Raw genomic sequence first — 20,541 nt, 5'->3', positions numbered from 1 at the left:
GTGCTCCCTTTAATTGTAATGCTCGAATTAGAACGAAAATACATTTCAAATTCTGGATTCCTTTATATCGTATTGTACGCCCACAAGTTGGGGTTCCAGTTTTAGAATTACATTCACAGGAAATCATAGTATATTTTGAATATCTCATGATATCCTTCAAGCACAGACATATTTAACTCCAACTGACATTCCATTATCTGCATTATAAATGTATTCAATGAAAGTGAAACAACTTCAGGGTGGGAATCAGATGTGAAATATGTTTAATGAGAGGGGCAATATGGATTGTTTTCGGTATGAACATCTCGAGTTGAAAAGGTCATCGCTAAACAGCAATTTTCATTAATTACCGACTGAAATATGTCAAGAACAGATAAAAACATTTTCATTTAGAGGCATATTCATTCAACTGGTAGAATACAGTCTATTGACAGGTGCTTGCAGCCAAATGGGAGTGTGAGACCCACGCACGCCTTTGTGCGTATGAGTTTCGAATGAGCTTTTTGTTATTAATTTGCTCTGTAAAGCAAAGATAAAGGAATTAATCTTCGCTTGCCGACTACGATGATCTTTGAGCGGAGGGTGAAAGATTAATTAATATTTTTCGTTGGAAATTTCTCGCGCAATAATTAAACGGCAATTTCGTCACCCGTAGTCTCATCACAAAAAAATATCAAAGAAGCACTATTTGTTCTTGTTCTCTTAACACTTCAATGCCCTAACTGAATCTTTAATTTTGTAAAAAGATATCTCGCTCCAGTTATCCTCCAGAATTTTTCATATTGTGTCCATTCATTTCATGCTCATTAGAATCTATTCTTCATCGTGAACTCTAGTGGTTTACTCTAGGATGTTGCTTACTTCTAAAGAATCAAACCTCTTTGGGACTATCAAAGTTCGGAAATGGAATAGTGAAGGCTTGTAGCCTTGAACGTTTTACAGTGGAAACATAACCTATTTTTTGAACATGTTATTTATTATCAAAATTTGGTAATGAAATAGTTTTGGACCAAGCCTGTTGTTCCTTCCTAATCATATTTAAATGATTTGTGATTGTATCTACGAATAAATAAATAAATTTGTTTTCCGTTTCCAATCATTTTATAAGATTGTTCTGTAATTGTTGAATAAATAAATAAATACCTAAACATGAAGCCTATACTTGCAAAAGAGAAATATTTAGGTTACATTAATCCATGAAACCATTATCCATGTAAATTACCCTATATTGATGCATTTTTGCATTTCAACAACTATAGTGAGGTCCAAGTTATAATGGCAGTAGAGAAAGATAGGAGAACAACGTTGTCGAACCTTGTCAATGCCATCTATTGACGGTAGCTGATACAGATTAATGTGATATTAACTGTTCATTCACGTTTAAGATAATCACTTCTATTTTAAGTAATAAATTATATTTTTCAATAATTTCATAATGAATTCACATAATTAAGATGAAATATTTTGTTAATTAATGATTTGTTAAAAAGACGATCTGGCAACAGAGCAAAGCGAGAAAGAGATAGCGCTTTGTTGGATGATAGACAAGGATAGCAAATTCATTGCTAATCAAACAATGCTATTATAACGTGGACCTCACTATAGTGAATTATTCAACTATATAAATAATACTCTAATAACTACTGAAATAGTTATCTTCACAAAAAGAATATTTGATGAAAGAATATAATTTACCTGATAGACATTGGTAATGCGCTTCCAAGTACTTCAAAGTTCCAGGGCATGGATCAGAGAATAGGCTGGTACTAGCAGGAATACTGCAGTTCTGATTCTGTGTGCACCTGACAAATACAAACAATAATATTGTTAAAACATCTGCTTAATTGGATTGCAAAAATCAACTGAATCGAAAAACTCAAAACAAAATTCAACTCATTCTGCGTTTCATTTGCTGAGTAAACAGACTCACGCTCACACCAGTGCGTGTACGTGGGTAATGAGAGAAAGAGAGTGAAAGAGAGAGAGAGAGATTGATTGATTTATTTATCACATGCTAGGTCTTGGAAAACTTATTGCATTTTTAAACATTACAATTAAACAATTGCGAAATTACAGAAGAGAAAGAGAGAGAGAGTGAGAGAGAAAGGGAGAGAGTGAGAGAGAGAGATTAGATTAGAGCAATGGTCGCCAAACTTATGAGCCTATGAGCTAGAATAGAATTTATAAATCTTCTAGTGAGCTAACAAGAAATATTAGACTTTAGAAAGTACGGTACGCAAAATGAAATTTTCACACTTTTATTGCCTATAAAGATACATTTCTAGTGTTGAAATCTACTCATCTCATAGCGAAAAAGTTGAAATGTACATTTCAATGAGAGCAGTGGAACTCTTTTTGGTCATCAAGTACTTTCTTGATGATTGGAGTGTAGGTTGTAGCCGCCATTCTGATGCAGTTGTCCAAATGTTCATCAGTCAGTCTGTTCCAATATCGATTTTTAATGAATTTCATACTTGAAAAAGATGCTTCACACAAGTAAATAGAGCTGAATATAGCTTTCAACCTCAATGCAACTTGAATAATATTTGGATAGTTTTCTTTGGGGACATGAGGCCAAATATTTCCAGTTGTAGAAGTGATCTGAGAGACAGATCATTTTGAAAATCCACAAATTCCATTTCAACTGAAGCCTGATCTCCACCAAAACGTTTTACAACACAAGCTGCAAAATCTTCTGCTTTGATCTCTGCAAAAGAGAGTTGATGAATTGAAAATATTGAAATCGTTGATCAAACTGTTGTCTCAAGTCTGGAAGAATTGCAAAGTATTCTTGGTTATTGATTGCTGCGGTGCTGTGGAGGATTTTTCTTGTCATTGATTTTCTTCAGACTGGGAAAGTGTTTATATTCAAACTGGACGACATTCTTTTGCATGAGCATTTCTGTGAGCTACCAAAAACTACCCCACGAGCTACTGGTAGCTCGCGATCGACTGTTTGGCGACCACTGGATTAGAGAGTTCTTTATTGACATACGAATGACATTCATGTATGACAATATATTCTGGATTAGACACAAAGTATAAATAATTAATCAATGAGAATAAAGATTGAATGCAATTAGAATAACAATACAGTCGAACCTCTCTATAACGAACCTCCGCTTAACGAAATCCTCTACACAACGAATTTTTACCTGGTCCCATGACATTTTAGAGTTCTGGCTTCTTATTTACCTCTATTTAACGAATTTCGGACCTCTCAACAACAAAGTTTTCTCTAGACTCCAACATACAAAATGTAGTGTGTATAGGAAGCAGACGGTCATTTTCAAGGAATTGTTTAGTTTCAGCAGAAAGGTCAATAGACTAAAAATAATGGCAATTCAGGTAGGAAGAAGATAGGGTGTTAGACAGTCAATAGAGGTTGAAACACATGTTGGAGATTGAATTCAAAGAAGTTGTCATTTGTAGACCAGGCAGGTGAACGACTGGACTTTCCCATTCTTGATTTTGTCACACATTTTCAATTCTTTGAACTGACTATGATGATGGCTGTGACGAACCTGAGGAGAAGAATCCGTCAGATCAAGAAGTTCTAGAAGCTTTCAAAATTATCAGGCAAGGATTAAAACTGAAAAATAGTGTACCAGACAACATGTTCGACTGTTTGAATAGATGTGAGTCGTTTATTGATCATGATGTTTTATTCAAATGCAGAATTCAACCGGAAATTACCCACTTTCTCAAATAAATCATTAAGAATAGGAGAGTTGAGTTATTATAGTATTTATAGTGGAGTTATTGACAAAATTACCGTATTTTGTATTCAATCTAAAGGTAGTGTAAAAATTAGTAAAATAACTTTGGTGAATGAAATTGAAAAATATTGCTACTGAGTTACTTTGATTACACTCAACTAATAGTACAAATCAAGCTTTCTGGAAATAAATGTATGACCCATATTCATTTATTTACCGCCGTAATACGATTTACACGATCCATGAGATCGTGGAATTTTTCTTGACAGAACAACCTCTCAATAACGAATACCTCTCAGCAGTAAATTTTTTGTCGGGATAATCGACTTCGTTATACAGAGGTTCGACTGTATTGGATAATATAGGCCTAATATTGTGATGAAACTTCAAAAATCGGCGGTTTTCAACAATAATAATTGTGGATTCTCTAAGAAGGATATAAAATAGTATCCTTCCCATCAACACACGACCGGAACTGAAAGAGGGATTGATTGATTTTATTATCAGAGGGAGAATGGGAGAGAGAAATATAGGAAAAGAGAGTGATGAATGGACCTACAGTAATAGGTATCTAACCACCATGGAAAGAATCAAAGCTATGATTTTCTCTCTCTTGTCAACTAAAAACTTATCAATTATTACAAATTTATAAATTTTTCAATTTCATATTGTCCGGCACCTACGTCGATACAATAATAATCATGACTGTTACTGTAAGTGGTAATATTCCTTATTCCAATAGTACTGAATGTTCATTTTTGAACGCAAATATCCATGTAAACCCAGAGAGGATAAGAAGTTAACTAAAAGTAGAGTTTAGCCTACTCTTTTATCATCGTTAGTACTATTAAAACAAATTGAAAAAATTACAGTTACTGTTACTTAAAACATGGTTTATTCTAAATGAGATCCTTTTTCCAAGGAAGGCTACTCACTACACGTGTAAGAATGAATGAACTTCAAATTTAGACAAGAAACTTCATATTATGAACTAATTTTGAGTATTTTGTCATTAAAAATGGTTTAATCTAAAACATGATTCACTCCAGTATACATATCATGTTACTCTTATCATTATAATCATGATTTTACAACTTATTAAAATAGTCCAGTCAAATGGTCGTTTTTCAGAAAACAGCCCCGAAAGAATTTTTCTTGACGGTTCTATATGTATTTTGGGGCGCTGAATTCGAATCTGAAATTTGCTGACACGCCAGAGGACGGCTTCACCCCTAGAACCCCCAAAATTTCAGACTTTTTCCAAGTTTCCCATTTTTTCTCGGTAACCTTGAATTTCTCAAGAAAAATCATTCTCAACAAAATTAAAGAGAATAAGATTTCCAATAAATTGCGTGATCGCGCAGGATTCTACCATCCTTGGTTCCAGAGCTACAAATGTTCAAAAAAGGGGTATTTTTCAAGGGGTTTTCAAGATTATGCAAACCTACCACTTCTACCCTATACAACATGGATATTTCTCTAGTATAGATAGAAAACCACACATCACGTGAAAGAACAATTCATTATAAACAGGATTCCTTGGAAATTTTCTAATTTAGTAGTGGGGGGAGGGGGGATATACCCAAAAATAGAAAATCATGTCCTACAGCCAAAATACAAATTTTTCATTATAATACCTTTTCAAGGCCTTCCAAACAAAAAAATACATATTTCGGCTGAAATCATCTCACGAGGGCTATTTTCAAAAAAATACATATAGAACCGTCGAGAAAAATTCTTTCGGGGCTGTTTCCTGAAAAACGACCATTTGACTGGACTAAAACAAAAAATGCAATGTTTTGATTGAGTATATCAATTTGTTAAATTTGTAGCCAGATATAAACATTAGTAGCACCTTCATGTTTACTATCTTTTTCTAATCTCTTCAGAATTTTTACATAACTTCTCACTTCATTACTAAAAGAAAAACTTGTACACTAGATATTATAATCAGAGACAAATAATCTAGGACTAATAATAATTAAACAGTATCTTTAGTCTAAGATATTATCTTTACTTCCCTTTTCATTTCGGAAATGAATTATCAATGATCTTAAGATGAGTTCAACTTTCAATTGGTTGAATCGCTGTATAATACAATTGATTCTATTTGGGGTTTGTACTCTATTCTTCAGAATGACTCCGTAGAAAACCATGTGTCTATCATGAAATTGTTGAACAATACTGAAGTCATCCACAGATTTTTTAACAGCTTTCAATAGCGGTGAAAGATGAATGTAAAATATCGAAAGATACGCCACTCAGTGACTATAACAATTCAGTGCTCATTGTAATCAAGTGTGAGAACAATACAGAGCTCTTCTTGTACTGGAGAGGTTTCAAGGTGATAGCTTGAGGTGGTGAACTTGAAAACATGATTGACATTCTCAAATTATCTTATGAGATTATAATTACGTATCACAATAGCTTTCATGAAGCATTGTTATATTCTCCTCTTTTGCTGGTGTCTTTCTCATTCATCTAAAAACTGGGCAGTGTGTATAGATTAAAGCTATTTATAAATATATCAGCTGTGCTAATAGTGAAGTATTGTGTTTCTTTTCTGGCTCAAAATTTTGCAAAATTACTCAAAAATTTCCAATCTGTAGAGATTTGAGTGAAATATTTTTGTTTTTAATCAGTTTTTAGATATCAAAATTCAAAATTTTTAGTTTAGTCATTAGTTTTGAAGTGGAAATTGGACTTTTTGAAGTGAAAGTGAAATCTTAACCTTATTCTTTTTTGAAACTTTTATTTGTAAAAATTTGGGAGAAGACAGTTTTGGGCTATGCCTGTTGTCTTCTCTCAATAATATTATATTTATTATAATTATGATCTGTAATGCCAATTGAATAAATAAATAAATAAAATTACATCGTTGTACCCTTTTTTGAAAAGTTTTTAATATAAAATAACAGATTGGTTTTTTAATATGTTATTTATATTAAAAACTTTTCAGAAAAGGGTACAATATTATTTTATAGATAAAAATGAGTAGCCCTGAATACATACATTTTGAAAAGATTAAAGCTATTTTTTAGTTTCCTCATGAATCAATGATTGTAGGCTACGCAAAATAATGGACTTGATGAAGTATACTTGAAGAAGCTCAGGCATGTATAATTGGATAATACAAGACATGAATGACTTCTTCAAAGTATATAGGCTATTATTTGTAAGCCAACAATACGAACTTATTATTCATTTATTTCACATTCCATAAAACATTAGTATATTGTAAAATTATTAATCATTATATATTGTCAAATTATGTGAAATTTTCAGTTCAATATTATCATCAAAATGTTATATTTGTTTGCATTTAACATGTGAATTTGTGTTTGGAAATAGTTTTCTTGATTTTAAACTTTATAAAATAAAAACTCAGGAAGTTAAAGTGCAAACTTCTAGTGAGAAAACATGAAGAACCGAATACATAACCTATAAACTTGAGTGTTGATAGGAAATGACATTGGGTAATACGGCAAGGCAGAACATCCAAAAGGATCTCTCTGCCGATAAAAGCCATTTGAATAAATAAATAAATAAAATAAAAATTATGATAAACATAATATCATGGATTTTAGCCTATATTTAGTTTTTGTTATTAGTGTTGAATGTTTGCACAATGAGTTATGGACAAAGTATCGCACTGAATACCAAGTTCCTATTCTGAGACGATATTTTATACATACTCATGCAGCTTGAATATAGACTTAATAATCTCCAAATTCTTCACAGCTGGATTCTTTCAATCTTTTCCTCAAATTCATCATAGTCGCTACTCCGACCCTATCAACTCCATTCCATTTCAGTTATTTCTCTTCCGTCTGTCTTTCTTCTCACCCTCTCGAATAGTTTTCTCGCTCTCTCTAATACCTTCCTCCCACTTTCATTCGCTCTCCGTCATATTCCCTGTCACACACTCCCTTCTGTTTCCTTCTGCACCTGCGATCACTCTTGTATCCCTATCTAAGTTTGTTTCCTGTCTTCTGCGCTGATATCTTTCAGTGTATGACACTTATAACTTAACAAGCTTTGCCCAAATACATATTTTCAATCATTCCGCCATAAAAAATACATTTTTCTATCTTTAAATAAGATAAGATAAGATCTTTATTCGTCACATTTGTTTGCATAAATACAATATTTATCAAGCCATGATATGTCAATAATAAGAATACAATAAAACAATTACAATCATAACACATAGAAACACGTCAAAAACTATGAAAAGTTTCATAATAGGATGAAAGTTACTTGAGACAAGAAACAGTTAGGCATAAAAAACGAGAGATCTATGGTTGAAATAGTTCTTCAACCTTGTATGGGCAGCTATTGACAAGATAATACTTCAATCTATTTAAAAAACATCCATTAGTAGTGTCATCCTTCAAGTAAGATGGAAGCAAAAAGAACATTTTCATACCCCTATACCAAGCGCCTCTTCCTACCAGGTCTAATCTAATTCTCGGTAGCTAGAAATCATTTACATTACTTCTTGTTGAATACGTATGCGTGTGTCTGGGTTCCTCAATATTAATTCTATTTTTCCTGTTATAAGTCACCAGCTCCTGTATATAAATTGCTGGTACCGTCAGAAGATTATTCATCTATAGATCTAAAGGTTATAAATTCATCTCTGTTACAAATAACACGTGGTTCATAACCTAGATTTGGGGTGTATAAATTGAAATAGTTACAGTTTCGGGAATAATCCTGTTGAGCCATTTCAAAAATAATAATTGTACACTTTGAAATAAACAAATAAAATGATGGTTCACATTACACCTAAAACGGTTGGCTTTTTATCGTCTATTATCATTTTTCCATCGAATCAAAAAAGATTGAACTTTATTGCATTAAGGGCCGTTTGCACAGTCAAAGCTTAAACTGAATTCAATCAGCTGGTGGCTTAAACTAGAAATGGACCACATTATAACAAACGAAACTTGATATGAATTTAATCCAGTTTGAAATGAAATTTAGTTTTAACTGATACTGCGCAAACGGCCCTAAAACTAATTACAATTTTTCAAGATTTTCTATTATTAGTCACTAAATATTTTGCACAGAATATTGGACACAAATTCAAAAGTGAATGAAACATAACAAACTTTTTGGACTAGTTTATGAATCAAAATTCCGGGAAGGAACAGTTTTGGGCTGTCTATGTTGGTCCTTCCCCAATCATTTCAATGAATTGTGTTTAATGTATCATTGAGTAAATAAATAAACATAATATGAATACAGAATCACAATACTTATGATTGTTTAATTGATTAGTTCAAGTCTAAGATACACGTGAGAAAAGTATGTTTAAAACTGAATAGAATCAAGAATTATATATTCTATCAAACTAGAAGATAGATATTTCGATGGTTTTGGGTTAACCTTAACATACATTAAAAATATAATTATAAATTGTTGAGCTGTCCATTTGCGGTAAAATAGGCCTTAACAACGGGGTCCATATTCAATGAAAAGTAGAAATACTAAGTATAGGTATTTATACTAGCCTTGCCTAAACATAGACTTCTTATCACAGAAAGTAAAGTTTTTCGTAAGTAAACTTCCAAGTAAACACTTCAACCAGTCTATTTCAACTCAACACCCAGCAAATGCTGCTACCTGTTGGCAGAGTTTAGAATCACAGTACATATACATATTAAAAACTGTCAACCAATCAGGAGAGAGGAAGGCGGAGTTTAAAATATTAAGCAGCATTTGCTGCCCTCTCCTGGCAGAGTTCCGACTTAGATTACAAAGTTGCAACTAGATTACATCATTAACTAGAATAGAATAAAAAGTTATAGAATTAATTTTGTTTGTACGATCTTGTGTATAGCTAGTTATTGTAAAACTGCCAAAGATAATACAGTATTTTGCAAAATTGTACATAATTTTTTCAACTGATGTTCAGATAGAATAAGATTTACTTTAACTTGTTAGCCAATCAGAAGAAAGAAGCAAAAGTCAAGAATTAAATTTGTCATCTGGTCTGGAACTTACTTTTTATTGGTTATTTTGTTTCTATTGGCAAAATGTGTATGGAGTTTTGGAAGACGTGCACGTATACCGAGATTATAATTATATTAGTGACACCAATTAGTAATCTATGCGGAAGTAAAGTAATATCTAGAGAAGTAAAGTAAAAACTGGTGAAGACCAAATACTCATTGAAAGACTCCAGATTCAACCGAAACAACAACTCATTGTTGAAGTTTCAATATTCGAATAAAAACTACAATTTAAATTGAAAGTTTGTTTGTTTTTCCAAGTGTAAATTGTTCTTGTTTTATTGTAAGTGATACTGATATAGCCCATATTTTGATTTGAACTGTAGTATAAATTAGAAAAAGGACCGTTTTCGGCATCAGGTTGTTGTGCCTTCACATATAGAATAATAATATTGTACATTATTAAATAGATAAATATTCTACTTTGAAGTTTTAGAACTTCTGCTATAGAACTGATACTAGTACCAGAGACAAATAATGCAATGGTATCTTTATCTAATGGTATACCCAATTAACGGTATATTTTCTCTATGATAGTAAGAAGCAAAGAATTACTTCAAATAATCAGTTTATTAGGACGTTTGATAATGCATTATGTAATGAGTTCAGCTTTTCACTGTTTAGGACGATTTGTGATATAATATCGACTCTGAAGATACCGGGATGGTTTTAAATGTTATATTTGATGTCGAATCAATAAAATACCATTCTATAGGCTACCATGGTTTACTGCAATGTCATTAGGACATTGAAAAATCCAGCACGAAGCTCGAGAGTCTGTTTCCATGTATATCTAAGCTCATCAGTCACAACATTGGCAGAGCACCAATACTCTATTTTCTTTTTCGTCTTCTCCCTTCTTTGTCTTTCTTCCTGTCTCCCTCATGCCATGCTTCGAACTCTTGGTTTTTTTTAAATATCCTGTACTTTTTTAATTGCATGGAGGTCTCTAGACTGCAGACAAAATAGTGCCGTCATACTCAGACTTGTCCTCAATTCATTTGTAAGGTAAATGTCATGAAAACATGCTCTCATTCCGAACAACTTTTTAAAATCAATTATTGAAAAGCGATTGCACAATATTCATCTGAGGAATTGATTAAAATGCAGCGTAAATGAGAAAGCAATTATTATTTTAAATAGATCTATAGAATTCAAAGTAGGTAAGAACAATAGAGCTTATGACAAAATAAACTCAAAGTTTTCCATTAAAGTTTTCTCAAGATTTGAATGAATATTTAATGCAAAGACAGTGATTAGACGTTGCAACTGATTAAGGGCCGTGAAAGAAGTACGGAACAAACTGCGAAGAAATGAGTTTTTGAATTAAAGTTGGAGAGTGGGAGGGTTGAAAATTTAGTTTCTTCCGAAGTTCTCACTATTCAATGAGGAAATTCGTTCTAAGTTCTCTTGCAGCGATTTTTTCCGTTATAGACTGCCACCTTCTCATTCTTCGGCTTTTTTTCTTCTCACCTCCACCTCCTCCATTTCTCGTTCGACTTCTCTTTCTTTGCCAAGTGTCTACTACTTATACCGGTGCCAAAGTTAAATTGTTTACGTCAAGTCAACTGCATAAGAAAATAATAGTCCAAATACGAACCGAGATTATTAATTATAAAACAGAAAACATGGAGAAGTCGAAGTTTACGTTTTTCAACCAACACCTCCAGGCGGAAACTAATTAGCAGTTCAGTCAGAGGAGAGAAGTTAAATGCTCTTTAATTTCCCGATGATTCGCACGTTGAATAAATTATTGGAAGTTCAGCAAGAATTTTTCAAATGCAGCTATTAATAAAGAATAGAATATTATTTTTATAAAGAATGAATCAATTTCTACAGTGTGCTATATATTATAACATGCAAATAATTTAGATCACAGTTTTTTCCGTCATGGTAGATTATGCCGAGGTGGATCTTTCTACGGTCTCCCCACAATCCACGACATACACTAATAATTATTATTATTAATCTACAATCCTCAAGTCGATTAGGCTAAATAGAATACATTTGAATTTTGATTGAACTCCCGAATTGGTGTAACATGTATAAAGTAGGAAATACAATATAAATAAAAATATAAATCTAAAAACCCTTTTTAAAGTTGTTTACTCACAACATGTTTCGGCTATATGATGCCATTATCATGTTGTGAGTAAAAAGGGTACTTCGATTTCTATTTTTATTTATATTCAAGAGTAGCCCTAACGAAAAAAAACAGCTGATAGGATATACAATGTATTCCAATTCGGAAGTTACATCAATATTAGTTCAATCTTGATGATGAACGTTTGTTACGTTCATTGGTGTACTGGGAACTGATAAGTTACTCACTGAAAAATTCTAAATTTATCAAAAGTCTGCAAGTAAGGACTAGTGGACATGGGATTAAATTCATTTACATGTATCACCTCCCGAAAAGACATGAAAATGTATGTGAGAGACTTATTCAAAGAATTCAACGGTAGAGAGCTGAATAAAACTACAAACTTTCAATTAAACATCAGTAAGACGCTGTGACATTTCTGACATAAATATGACAGATGAAGTTGTAACTCTGTGAGTATGATTTTGACAATCTGGTTTCGTTTTCGTTACAACTTTGATAGTTCTCAACTGATTCGCAAACAGTGAGTATAACAGGTTAAAAATGTAAATATAAAATGTTACATACTATACTCACTGTTCGTAAATCCGTCTACAACGTATATGGGAGTTGATTCGATTGTACAAGAGATCAAATTCGCGTACAAAAGGTTATTACTTTCAACCGAACATGGGCTGAGAAGAGACCACAGACCACGCTAAACCAGGTAGACAGAAGACTACTAATAAATGGAAACTGACAGTTCTCTGTATCTTGTCAGAATTTCCGAAAATGAAAACTTCGCTTTCACATATGACTTTTCATTTGATTTCCACAGTACTACAGGTTTTTCCGAGAACAAAGAGTATATTTGGAAAGGCAATTATAAAATAAAGATTGGTTTGTAGAACAGGCTTTACGTTGGACACTTTTTTTGAGCCTCATCACTGCCATTGATTGGTGATATCATGGACTTTTAACAGGGTTTTTCGTTTATCTCTGTATGGAGGCAAACAAAAAGATACAAACTTTTCGTAAAGGAAATTGATAACAGTGTCTTTCTGAGCCAAATTGGAACACTATTTTACAGTTGTTTACTCACTGAAGATCATAAATATCCATTAGCATCTATTATTGACAATTAAACACTAAGGAAATTTTACCATTGAATTTCACCCATAACCTTACTTAGTTTCTGAAAACACAATATAATCCTATTACAAACAATTTGTATTTGTGTATGCAATTTTGTGAATGACGTTGGCCATTATTAAAAATGTAACTCGTCAATAAAGCAATTTCTGATTATAAGAATAGAAATATTATTCGTATGATGATCAGAAATACAACTATCATTTCACATAGAAATCTACAGTACATGGAATGGAGTAGAATGAACAATGAGGAACAATATTTAAATAACTCGAATTCGAATTATCTATGAGTAAAAATTGCAGCTAGGAGTTTATACTGGATTCAGTCCCTAACCAATTACCTTATATTTCTGTTTCAATGAACCTATCAATCCAGCCTCCCTTATTATTAGGTCATGATTTACTAAGAGAAAGCAATGCCGACCCCATTTAAATGGGGTAAGGCACAGCCAAAGAAGAAGAAGAAGATTTACAGTACACAATAAATTATTCATGGTCAGATCTTCATGTTATTGTAATTGATCTTACTGACAAGATCGTTATCTTACTGATACGTACTTCATTCGTCAAATTATATTACAAACATCTTACTAACATTGAATTGACTCGTGTTACACTCATATTGATAATAAATTCATAAAAACAACGCTTCAAGCCCGTGGTACTTATTGTAATGATAGAAAGATAGGGGATAACCAATAGACCCAAATACTTTAATCTTCAAAAAGCTTAGAGCTTAAAACTCAAGTATCATAGAACACAGGCCGATTTCATAAAAGCAAACTTCATGCCCTTGATAGTTCATGTAGTGGCAGAAATAAGTAAGAAACTCATTCTATTAATTGATAAATACAATTTGCTTCGAGTACAACATCTTCATAGACTTTGGCTCAACTAAAAGATTGACTGGAATCACACTCACGTTGATAATAGATCCAAAATCATTGAAACAGTTCTCCATGTTTCAGATAGTTCAACTAATGACAGAAATAATGGAAGAAACTCATTCATAGATTTATTTATGACTTACTTTCAGTGCAAAACTTTCATAGACTTTGGTTGAAATTGGCTTGAATTACCCTCGCGTTGGTGATAGATAACAGTTCATAAAAACAGTCTTACATATTTCAGGTATCAGTTCATAAAAACAGTCTTACATGTTTCAGGTAGAAGTTCATAAAAACAGTCTTACATGATTCAAGTAGAAGTTCATGAAAACAGTCTTACATGTTTTAGGTAGAGGTTCATGAAAACAGTCTTACATGTTTCAGGTAGAAGTTCATAGAAACAGACTTACATGTTTCAGGTAGAAGTTCATGAAAACAGTCTTACATGTTTCAGCTAGAAGTTCATAGAAACAGACTTACATGTTTCAGGTAGAAGTTCATGAAAACAGTCTTACATGTTTCAGGTACAAGTTCATGAAAACAGTCTTACATGTTTCAGGTAGAAGTTCATGAAAACAGTCTTACATGTTTCAGGTAGAAGTTCATAGAAACAGACTTACATGTTTCAGGTAGAAGTTCATGAAAACAGTCTTACATGTTTCAAGTAGAAGTTCATAAAAACATTCTTACATGTTTCAGGTAGAAGTTCATGAAAACAGTCTTACATATTTCAGGTAGAGGTTCATAAAAACAGTCTTACATGTTTCAAGTAGAAGTTCATGAAAACAGTCTTACATGTTTTAGGTAGAGGTTCATGCAAACAGTCTTACATGTTTCAGGTAGAAGTTCATAGAAACAGACTTACATGTTTCAGGTAGAAGTTCATGAAAACAGTCTTACATGTTTCAGGTAGAAGTTCATGAAAACAGTCTTACATGTTTCAGGTAGAAGTTCATGAAAACAGTCTTACATGTTTCAGGTAGAATTTCATAGAAACATTCTTACATGTTTCAGGTAGTTCATGCAGTGACAGAAATATGGGAAGAAACTTATTTTATAGATTAATGTGTGATATGACTTACTTTGAGTGCAACACCCTCAGAGACTTAGGTGACATGCAGTTGACACTCCAATCCGTATTGCCATGGTCATTGCAGATGGTGATTGAGAAGCGGCCGTAATTCGCCCTGATCAGGTGAATCAGCTCGCCAGCCTTGCACTCAATCTTCAGCGTCTTACCCTCACACGCATAGGCCGTGTCATAGAGTGGTTGCTCTGGAACAACAAAATCAAAAATCACATTATTAGGGTTGAATAGTCGAATTATCAATATACATCGTTGAATCGTTTCATAATTAACTAGTGATCCCCCCTAGTTTGGAGAAATCGCTCAAGATCTGTTGTATTGTAATATTAGAAACCCGCAACGTTGAATTATACAGAGTTGGTGGAAATTATGGAAACAGCTAAATATTTCTTTTACAAGAATAATTTGACAGTAGGTTTCATTGGGGATCCTATTTGAAATGAGAAATTAATCTTCAAAAATTACTCTATCGCTTCAACATCTTTGTCCTCATATGAATCCAAATTCATTTTTTTTAAATGAGAAGTTGGTCATGTGATACATAATTTTGATACAGAGTTCCAAGAGGAAATTCATGGCGAAAACCGCACATTGATATCTCATCCCCTATCAGTTTATTGATGTAAATGTTGTATATGTAAACAACCAAAACCAGTGTTGTTGAAAGCATGTCAGCACATGAAGGTCTGTCTGTGTGATAGCTTCCAAATAGCCTCAGCTATGAACGAATCAATGGAGAAACTGTTTGCATGCATGTAATGAATTCTTCAGCTGACTAAATGATAAATCATAACATTTATTTTCTTATGCACTTCCAATGTTATTTGTTATATCCTGGAAAAGGACGAAAGAGTGAGTCGATTCTGTTGTCCAACGAACTTGATCTGTAAAAAGGTTCGAAGAATAGGTGCTCAAAATTTAAAACTGATTGATCAAATCTTTCTTAAATTATTGTAGAACATACAAACAACTGACGGACAACGACTTTGGCCTTTCGTAAGAACTCGCTAACGCTCGATCATTAAAACCAAATCACTTTAAGATGGTCAAGTCATTAATTTGATAACAGTATTAAACAAAAACTCATGAAGTTGTCACAACCTAGAATTTATCAAAAACAACAACTGGTTTCGTTTGTTTATATAGTCAATCTCTGGTAAACTAGAAGCAAAGTACAGAGCGGCAGAATACGCGTTAATGAACAGGCGACTTGATTTGTAGATGAATGACCTATTAATGAACGTCTGCCATTGGTTTAGACAAGCCACTCCCACAATTCCAAAGTCACAGCAATGGCGATTCTACTGCTATACATGGGACACTCCGCAATTTCAAGAAAAATTTATTCTAACAGAAAAAGTGTTATAGTTGGTGTGTTGAGTTTGAATAACAAGGCGCAAAACTTATATGTAATAGAAAGATGAGACTAAGATTAGAGTAATTTCTAACCAAGCTAGATTTAGTTCACCGAGTTCTAATCCTTTAGAATAGAAATTTTTTTAAACCCCTCATCCCTACACAAATATATTGTCTTCGTAGAGGTATTCCAGAGGATTTAAGAACGTTTTATTATTATAAGGACGCATTCGAGGATCAAGATTAATTTGAATTCCAATGTTTCATAGGTGAGTGCGAACTGAGTTATGATACCCAACGTATAAATAAATAACTGCAAAAGGGCGAGAATTCTATTCAAACTGAATCTTCAATCTCAAGTACAAGGAAGCACGAGAGAGAATCAAGAAATGTCATAAAATATAGTAAATTTAGTTATACACAAGTTTGTAAATGAAGGAATCAGATTGGATTAAAGAACTTTGTTCCAAAATTAGGCGTAATGTGAACCTACCTAACATGACTGGATATTATTTACTGGATGAAATGTCAGTTATTAACAATTTTATAAGATTTTTTTTTATATTACATTAAATTTTACATACATTTTATGTATATAGGTAGTAGTATTCCAGAAATGTTCATAATATAAAATGCTTAGAATGTGAGTATGATTAACAGTTTTCATTAAAGATTAAACATTTTAGTGTATTTATTAAATTGTTAATTGACAGTTTTGGATCTAAGAAAAATCTCCCAAAAAGACCCTTCGAGACTCCCAAAAAGCGTCAAATTGAACAACAATCCGAGTTTATTTTTACAACTTATCAAAGTTTCAAGATCTAGCCAACTACACTACGCAAATTTTTGGCTGGTAAGCTTAGATTCGAAAAAATCATAAAATAATCACAAGTACTGATGAACGTTAAACGTCCTTCTAGTTCCGGAGCATTTTTGTAAGTCCATTACAATCCATTTATTGCGTTGCTAGTTAGAGGTAGGTGGATACTCGGCAGTAAATAGCCAATAATCGACTAGCACAGGCAATACGTAACAAGACGGATGATGATTACTACAATGGACATATCAGTACAAAAGCAAGTACTCTATTACCATGGCCAGAAACAGAATTGACAGGATAATCACCGGTTTAGCAAATGAGCTTCGTAGTATTCTGACTGCCATCACATTTCAATCAATACTGTTATCATCAATGGATCTCCCTTATCTTCCAATTTCCATACCGAAATCCCTATCAACAATCCATCTATTGTTCGGTTTCTCCCAGGTGGTTACTTTTTTCCAATTTTCCAGTCTAGATACGAAAGGTTCGTAATACGTGAGTGGTAGTTCTTTACAAGCACTTCTCTTCAATCGGAGCTTTCTCATTATGCCGAATTCCGGTGAGATGCTCACAACAGTCTAGCTTCCATCATCTGGAAACGCATTAGCTATTTCTTTCAAATCTCGATCAGCAGGAACATAAGGTAGCAACTAATTTCATGCTCATGTTCACCCCGTCTGATGAAAACCAGGAACACTAATGAAGACTCCGCCTGAGATTAAAAATTTGCACAGAAAAGAACCTTAATCTGAACAGAATGGAACAAGTGGTTACCAGAAGCTAACAGAACCGGAAACGATTAATGAATATGGAATGGCAGAAAAATTAGGAACTTAATACTAAACTTAGATTTCCAAATAAAGAAAAGAGATTCAGTAGATGATTGAACGACTCAAAATGAGATAAAATTATGGAATAGCAATAATTACGAATTGATGTTTCAGGGTAAACCCAGTAATTCACTCATCCTAGAATAATTTACAACTTGAAATGATTAGAAATACTAATAAACAGTTCCATAACTATTTTTCATAATGAAAAGTATAATTTCAGATGAAGAAACAGCTTTCCTTATGCTGTAGCTTACACTGTACTTCAAAAAATGATTGAGCAAAAAAGTTAACGTGTTTTTCCAAATAAGAGGGTTTCAAATTAATCGTAATGAAAGGTAAGTATTTTTAATTTTGTTGGAATTTATACCAATTAGGTCACTAGCAGAACGACTATACATAACCATGATTATTCAATTGACACAATACTGCTACGAATCTAGAATACGATATTCTGATTATCTTCTACCGACAAACTGAATTGAAAAAAAGGTTGAAAAAAAATTCTATATAGCGGTTACATGAATGTAATGATCACTTGCAGCCATTTTTCATATAAAACTCGCAAAAATTTTCATACAATTTTATAGATTGAGTATTATCTCCGTAAAAACCAATGGTTTCATAAAAAGAATAATGGAATTCATAAAAAGGATATGATTTATAACCGACAAAATCAATCATCTAATCAGATGATGAAATCGAAACTATGTACGAGATTGGAACAAAAGCTGTAACATGTTATTCATTAAAACCTACTTATCAAAATCTTTCCAATTCAAGGTGTACAAATAAGGTTAACAGAGCTTACAGCTTACAAAGAGTTTAAATCAACAGTTACTGATTTGAATACTCATAATTCTATTCATTCATATACTGGATTCCCAACTCCATTATATTATTAGTGGATCATATCACTGAAAATCTATTTGATATGCATCTTAATAATAATAATAAAAGATACGTTACCTAAATCACTCGCCTGCATTCGAATACCTTGAACACAGAATTTTTCCCATTCTAGCAGAACTGTTAGAAGAAATACACCGGCAATACAAGGATGCATGATCTAGTATCCAACACTCAGAGCTGCACTTGCAATAATGAGATTTATTCTATTTTAGCACGTTCACGAAAATCACAGATAACAGATTTCTTAGAACCAGAGTTATCGTTCCTCAGCCTCATTCTTACAAATTGATATGGAAGCACGCAAATAATCGAACATGGAGTATCCTCAACTGACAAAACTAATTGTAATTAATTACTAATTGAATAATTCTATTGATAAGAGGAACAGATTTTTTTCGAAATTTCGTTGAATCGTGGAATCTCGTGTCAAAGAACTCGACAGAAACAGAAGCCTGTGAGGGATTTTCAATATCATACCGTTTCAAAAAAGACATAGCTCGTTATTTGCAATTCAAGCTGGTAAGTTGCCTGTTTCTTTGAGACAAAATAATAGCTATTTGTTCAACTCGTGTGCAAAGATGGTTATTTTTGGTCAATAACGAGTTATATCATCGATCAAGTCAAGGAAAATGTTTCCGAATATGTTGTATTCACAACAATGACGCACCACCACTCCACATATTATTCAATATGTCGTTGGTTCAATGATCCAAATCAACCACTCTGTAGTTAATTTAATCAGTGGAAAATAGTTAATAATCAATTTAATTGAACGTTAATCAGTGAAACGTTTCAGTAATCAGTGGAACATCAATCAGTGATTAATTATTTAATGTTCAATGGAGTGATTACTGATAATGTACATAGTTGGATAATCATGTACTGATGGAGGAAATTTTCAACATTTTACTGGTTAAGAAGTGATCGTAAACTACATAATATTTTTCAATGAAAGTATCTTGATTTAAGACAATGAATATATAACAGGAATCGTTTTATTTTGTGGACAGATTTTTTGTGTATAGTTTAGTGGACATAAAGTAACCAAAATGCAGGATTTATCATCTGTTACATTCTAATTATGGTTGAGAAACAGAAAGAGATTTTGGGACAAATAACGTACAGATGGCAGAAAGTCATCACATATGCGTCACACGTTTCTACATTTGACACGATGTTATGAATAAAAAGTTTTAAAAGTGATTTTGTCAGGAACTTGGTGGGAGTTCCTATGATGTAGGCTGATACTCTGACTCTCCTATCTGGTGATCACCTGGCAATCATAGTCCTTGACAGAGTGGAATAGGTGCGGGTACAACAACTGTCTTACTCAATCTGTCTTCTAGAGATCAACTCTATCTCTTGACATTATTTATGAATTCTTCATGACCTTCATGATAAAAAACAACTAATTTTAGAAATACAGTAGAATTTCTTCAACTCGAACCCATATATAGCTGGTAGAAGAAGTTTGCTCCCTTCGATTTTTCAAAATATCGCATTGAATTATAATCGTATTACAGTTATTATTAATTCGTTCAACTATATACTTACTTGGACTATCGTCAAGTCCAGTAACTCATATTACAATACAGTAAGCTCAATAACACACTGAGCAATATTATTGACCTTCTACTGCAGGTCACAATCAAGAGATTTAATTTAGCCAG

At 32.8% G+C, this 20,541-nt stretch overlaps 1 protein-coding gene across 20 annotated transcripts in view; it reads right to left on the bottom strand.

The window, feature by feature from the left end:
* LOC111043953 (latrophilin Cirl) overlaps nucleotides 1-20,541 on the bottom strand; it is a 166,935-nt gene that overhangs the window by 44,189 nt on the left and 102,205 nt on the right. For 10 of the 20 annotated variants that reach the window (XM_039442673.1, XM_039442674.1, XM_039442660.1 and 7 more), the window contains exons 3-4: nucleotides 14,946-15,138; nucleotides 1,696-1,802 (exon numbers count right to left, since the gene is read on the bottom strand). In XM_039442673.1, coding sequence (XP_039298607.1) covers nucleotides 1,696-1,802; nucleotides 14,946-15,138 — 300 coding nt within the window. Of the gene's footprint in view, nucleotides 1-1,695; nucleotides 1,803-14,945; nucleotides 15,139-18,928; nucleotides 19,085-20,541 lie in introns of those variants that run through there. The other 10 variants (XM_039442659.1, XM_039442664.1, XM_039442662.1 and 7 more) reach the window with 3 other exon arrangements.

The sequence above is a fragment of the Nilaparvata lugens genome, chromosome X (genome assembly GCF_014356525.2).
Source record: "Nilaparvata lugens isolate BPH chromosome X, ASM1435652v1, whole genome shotgun sequence".
Taxonomy (NCBI): Eukaryota; Metazoa; Arthropoda; class Insecta; order Hemiptera; family Delphacidae; genus Nilaparvata; species Nilaparvata lugens.
This window is presented reverse-complemented; position numbering and strand designations above follow the sequence as displayed.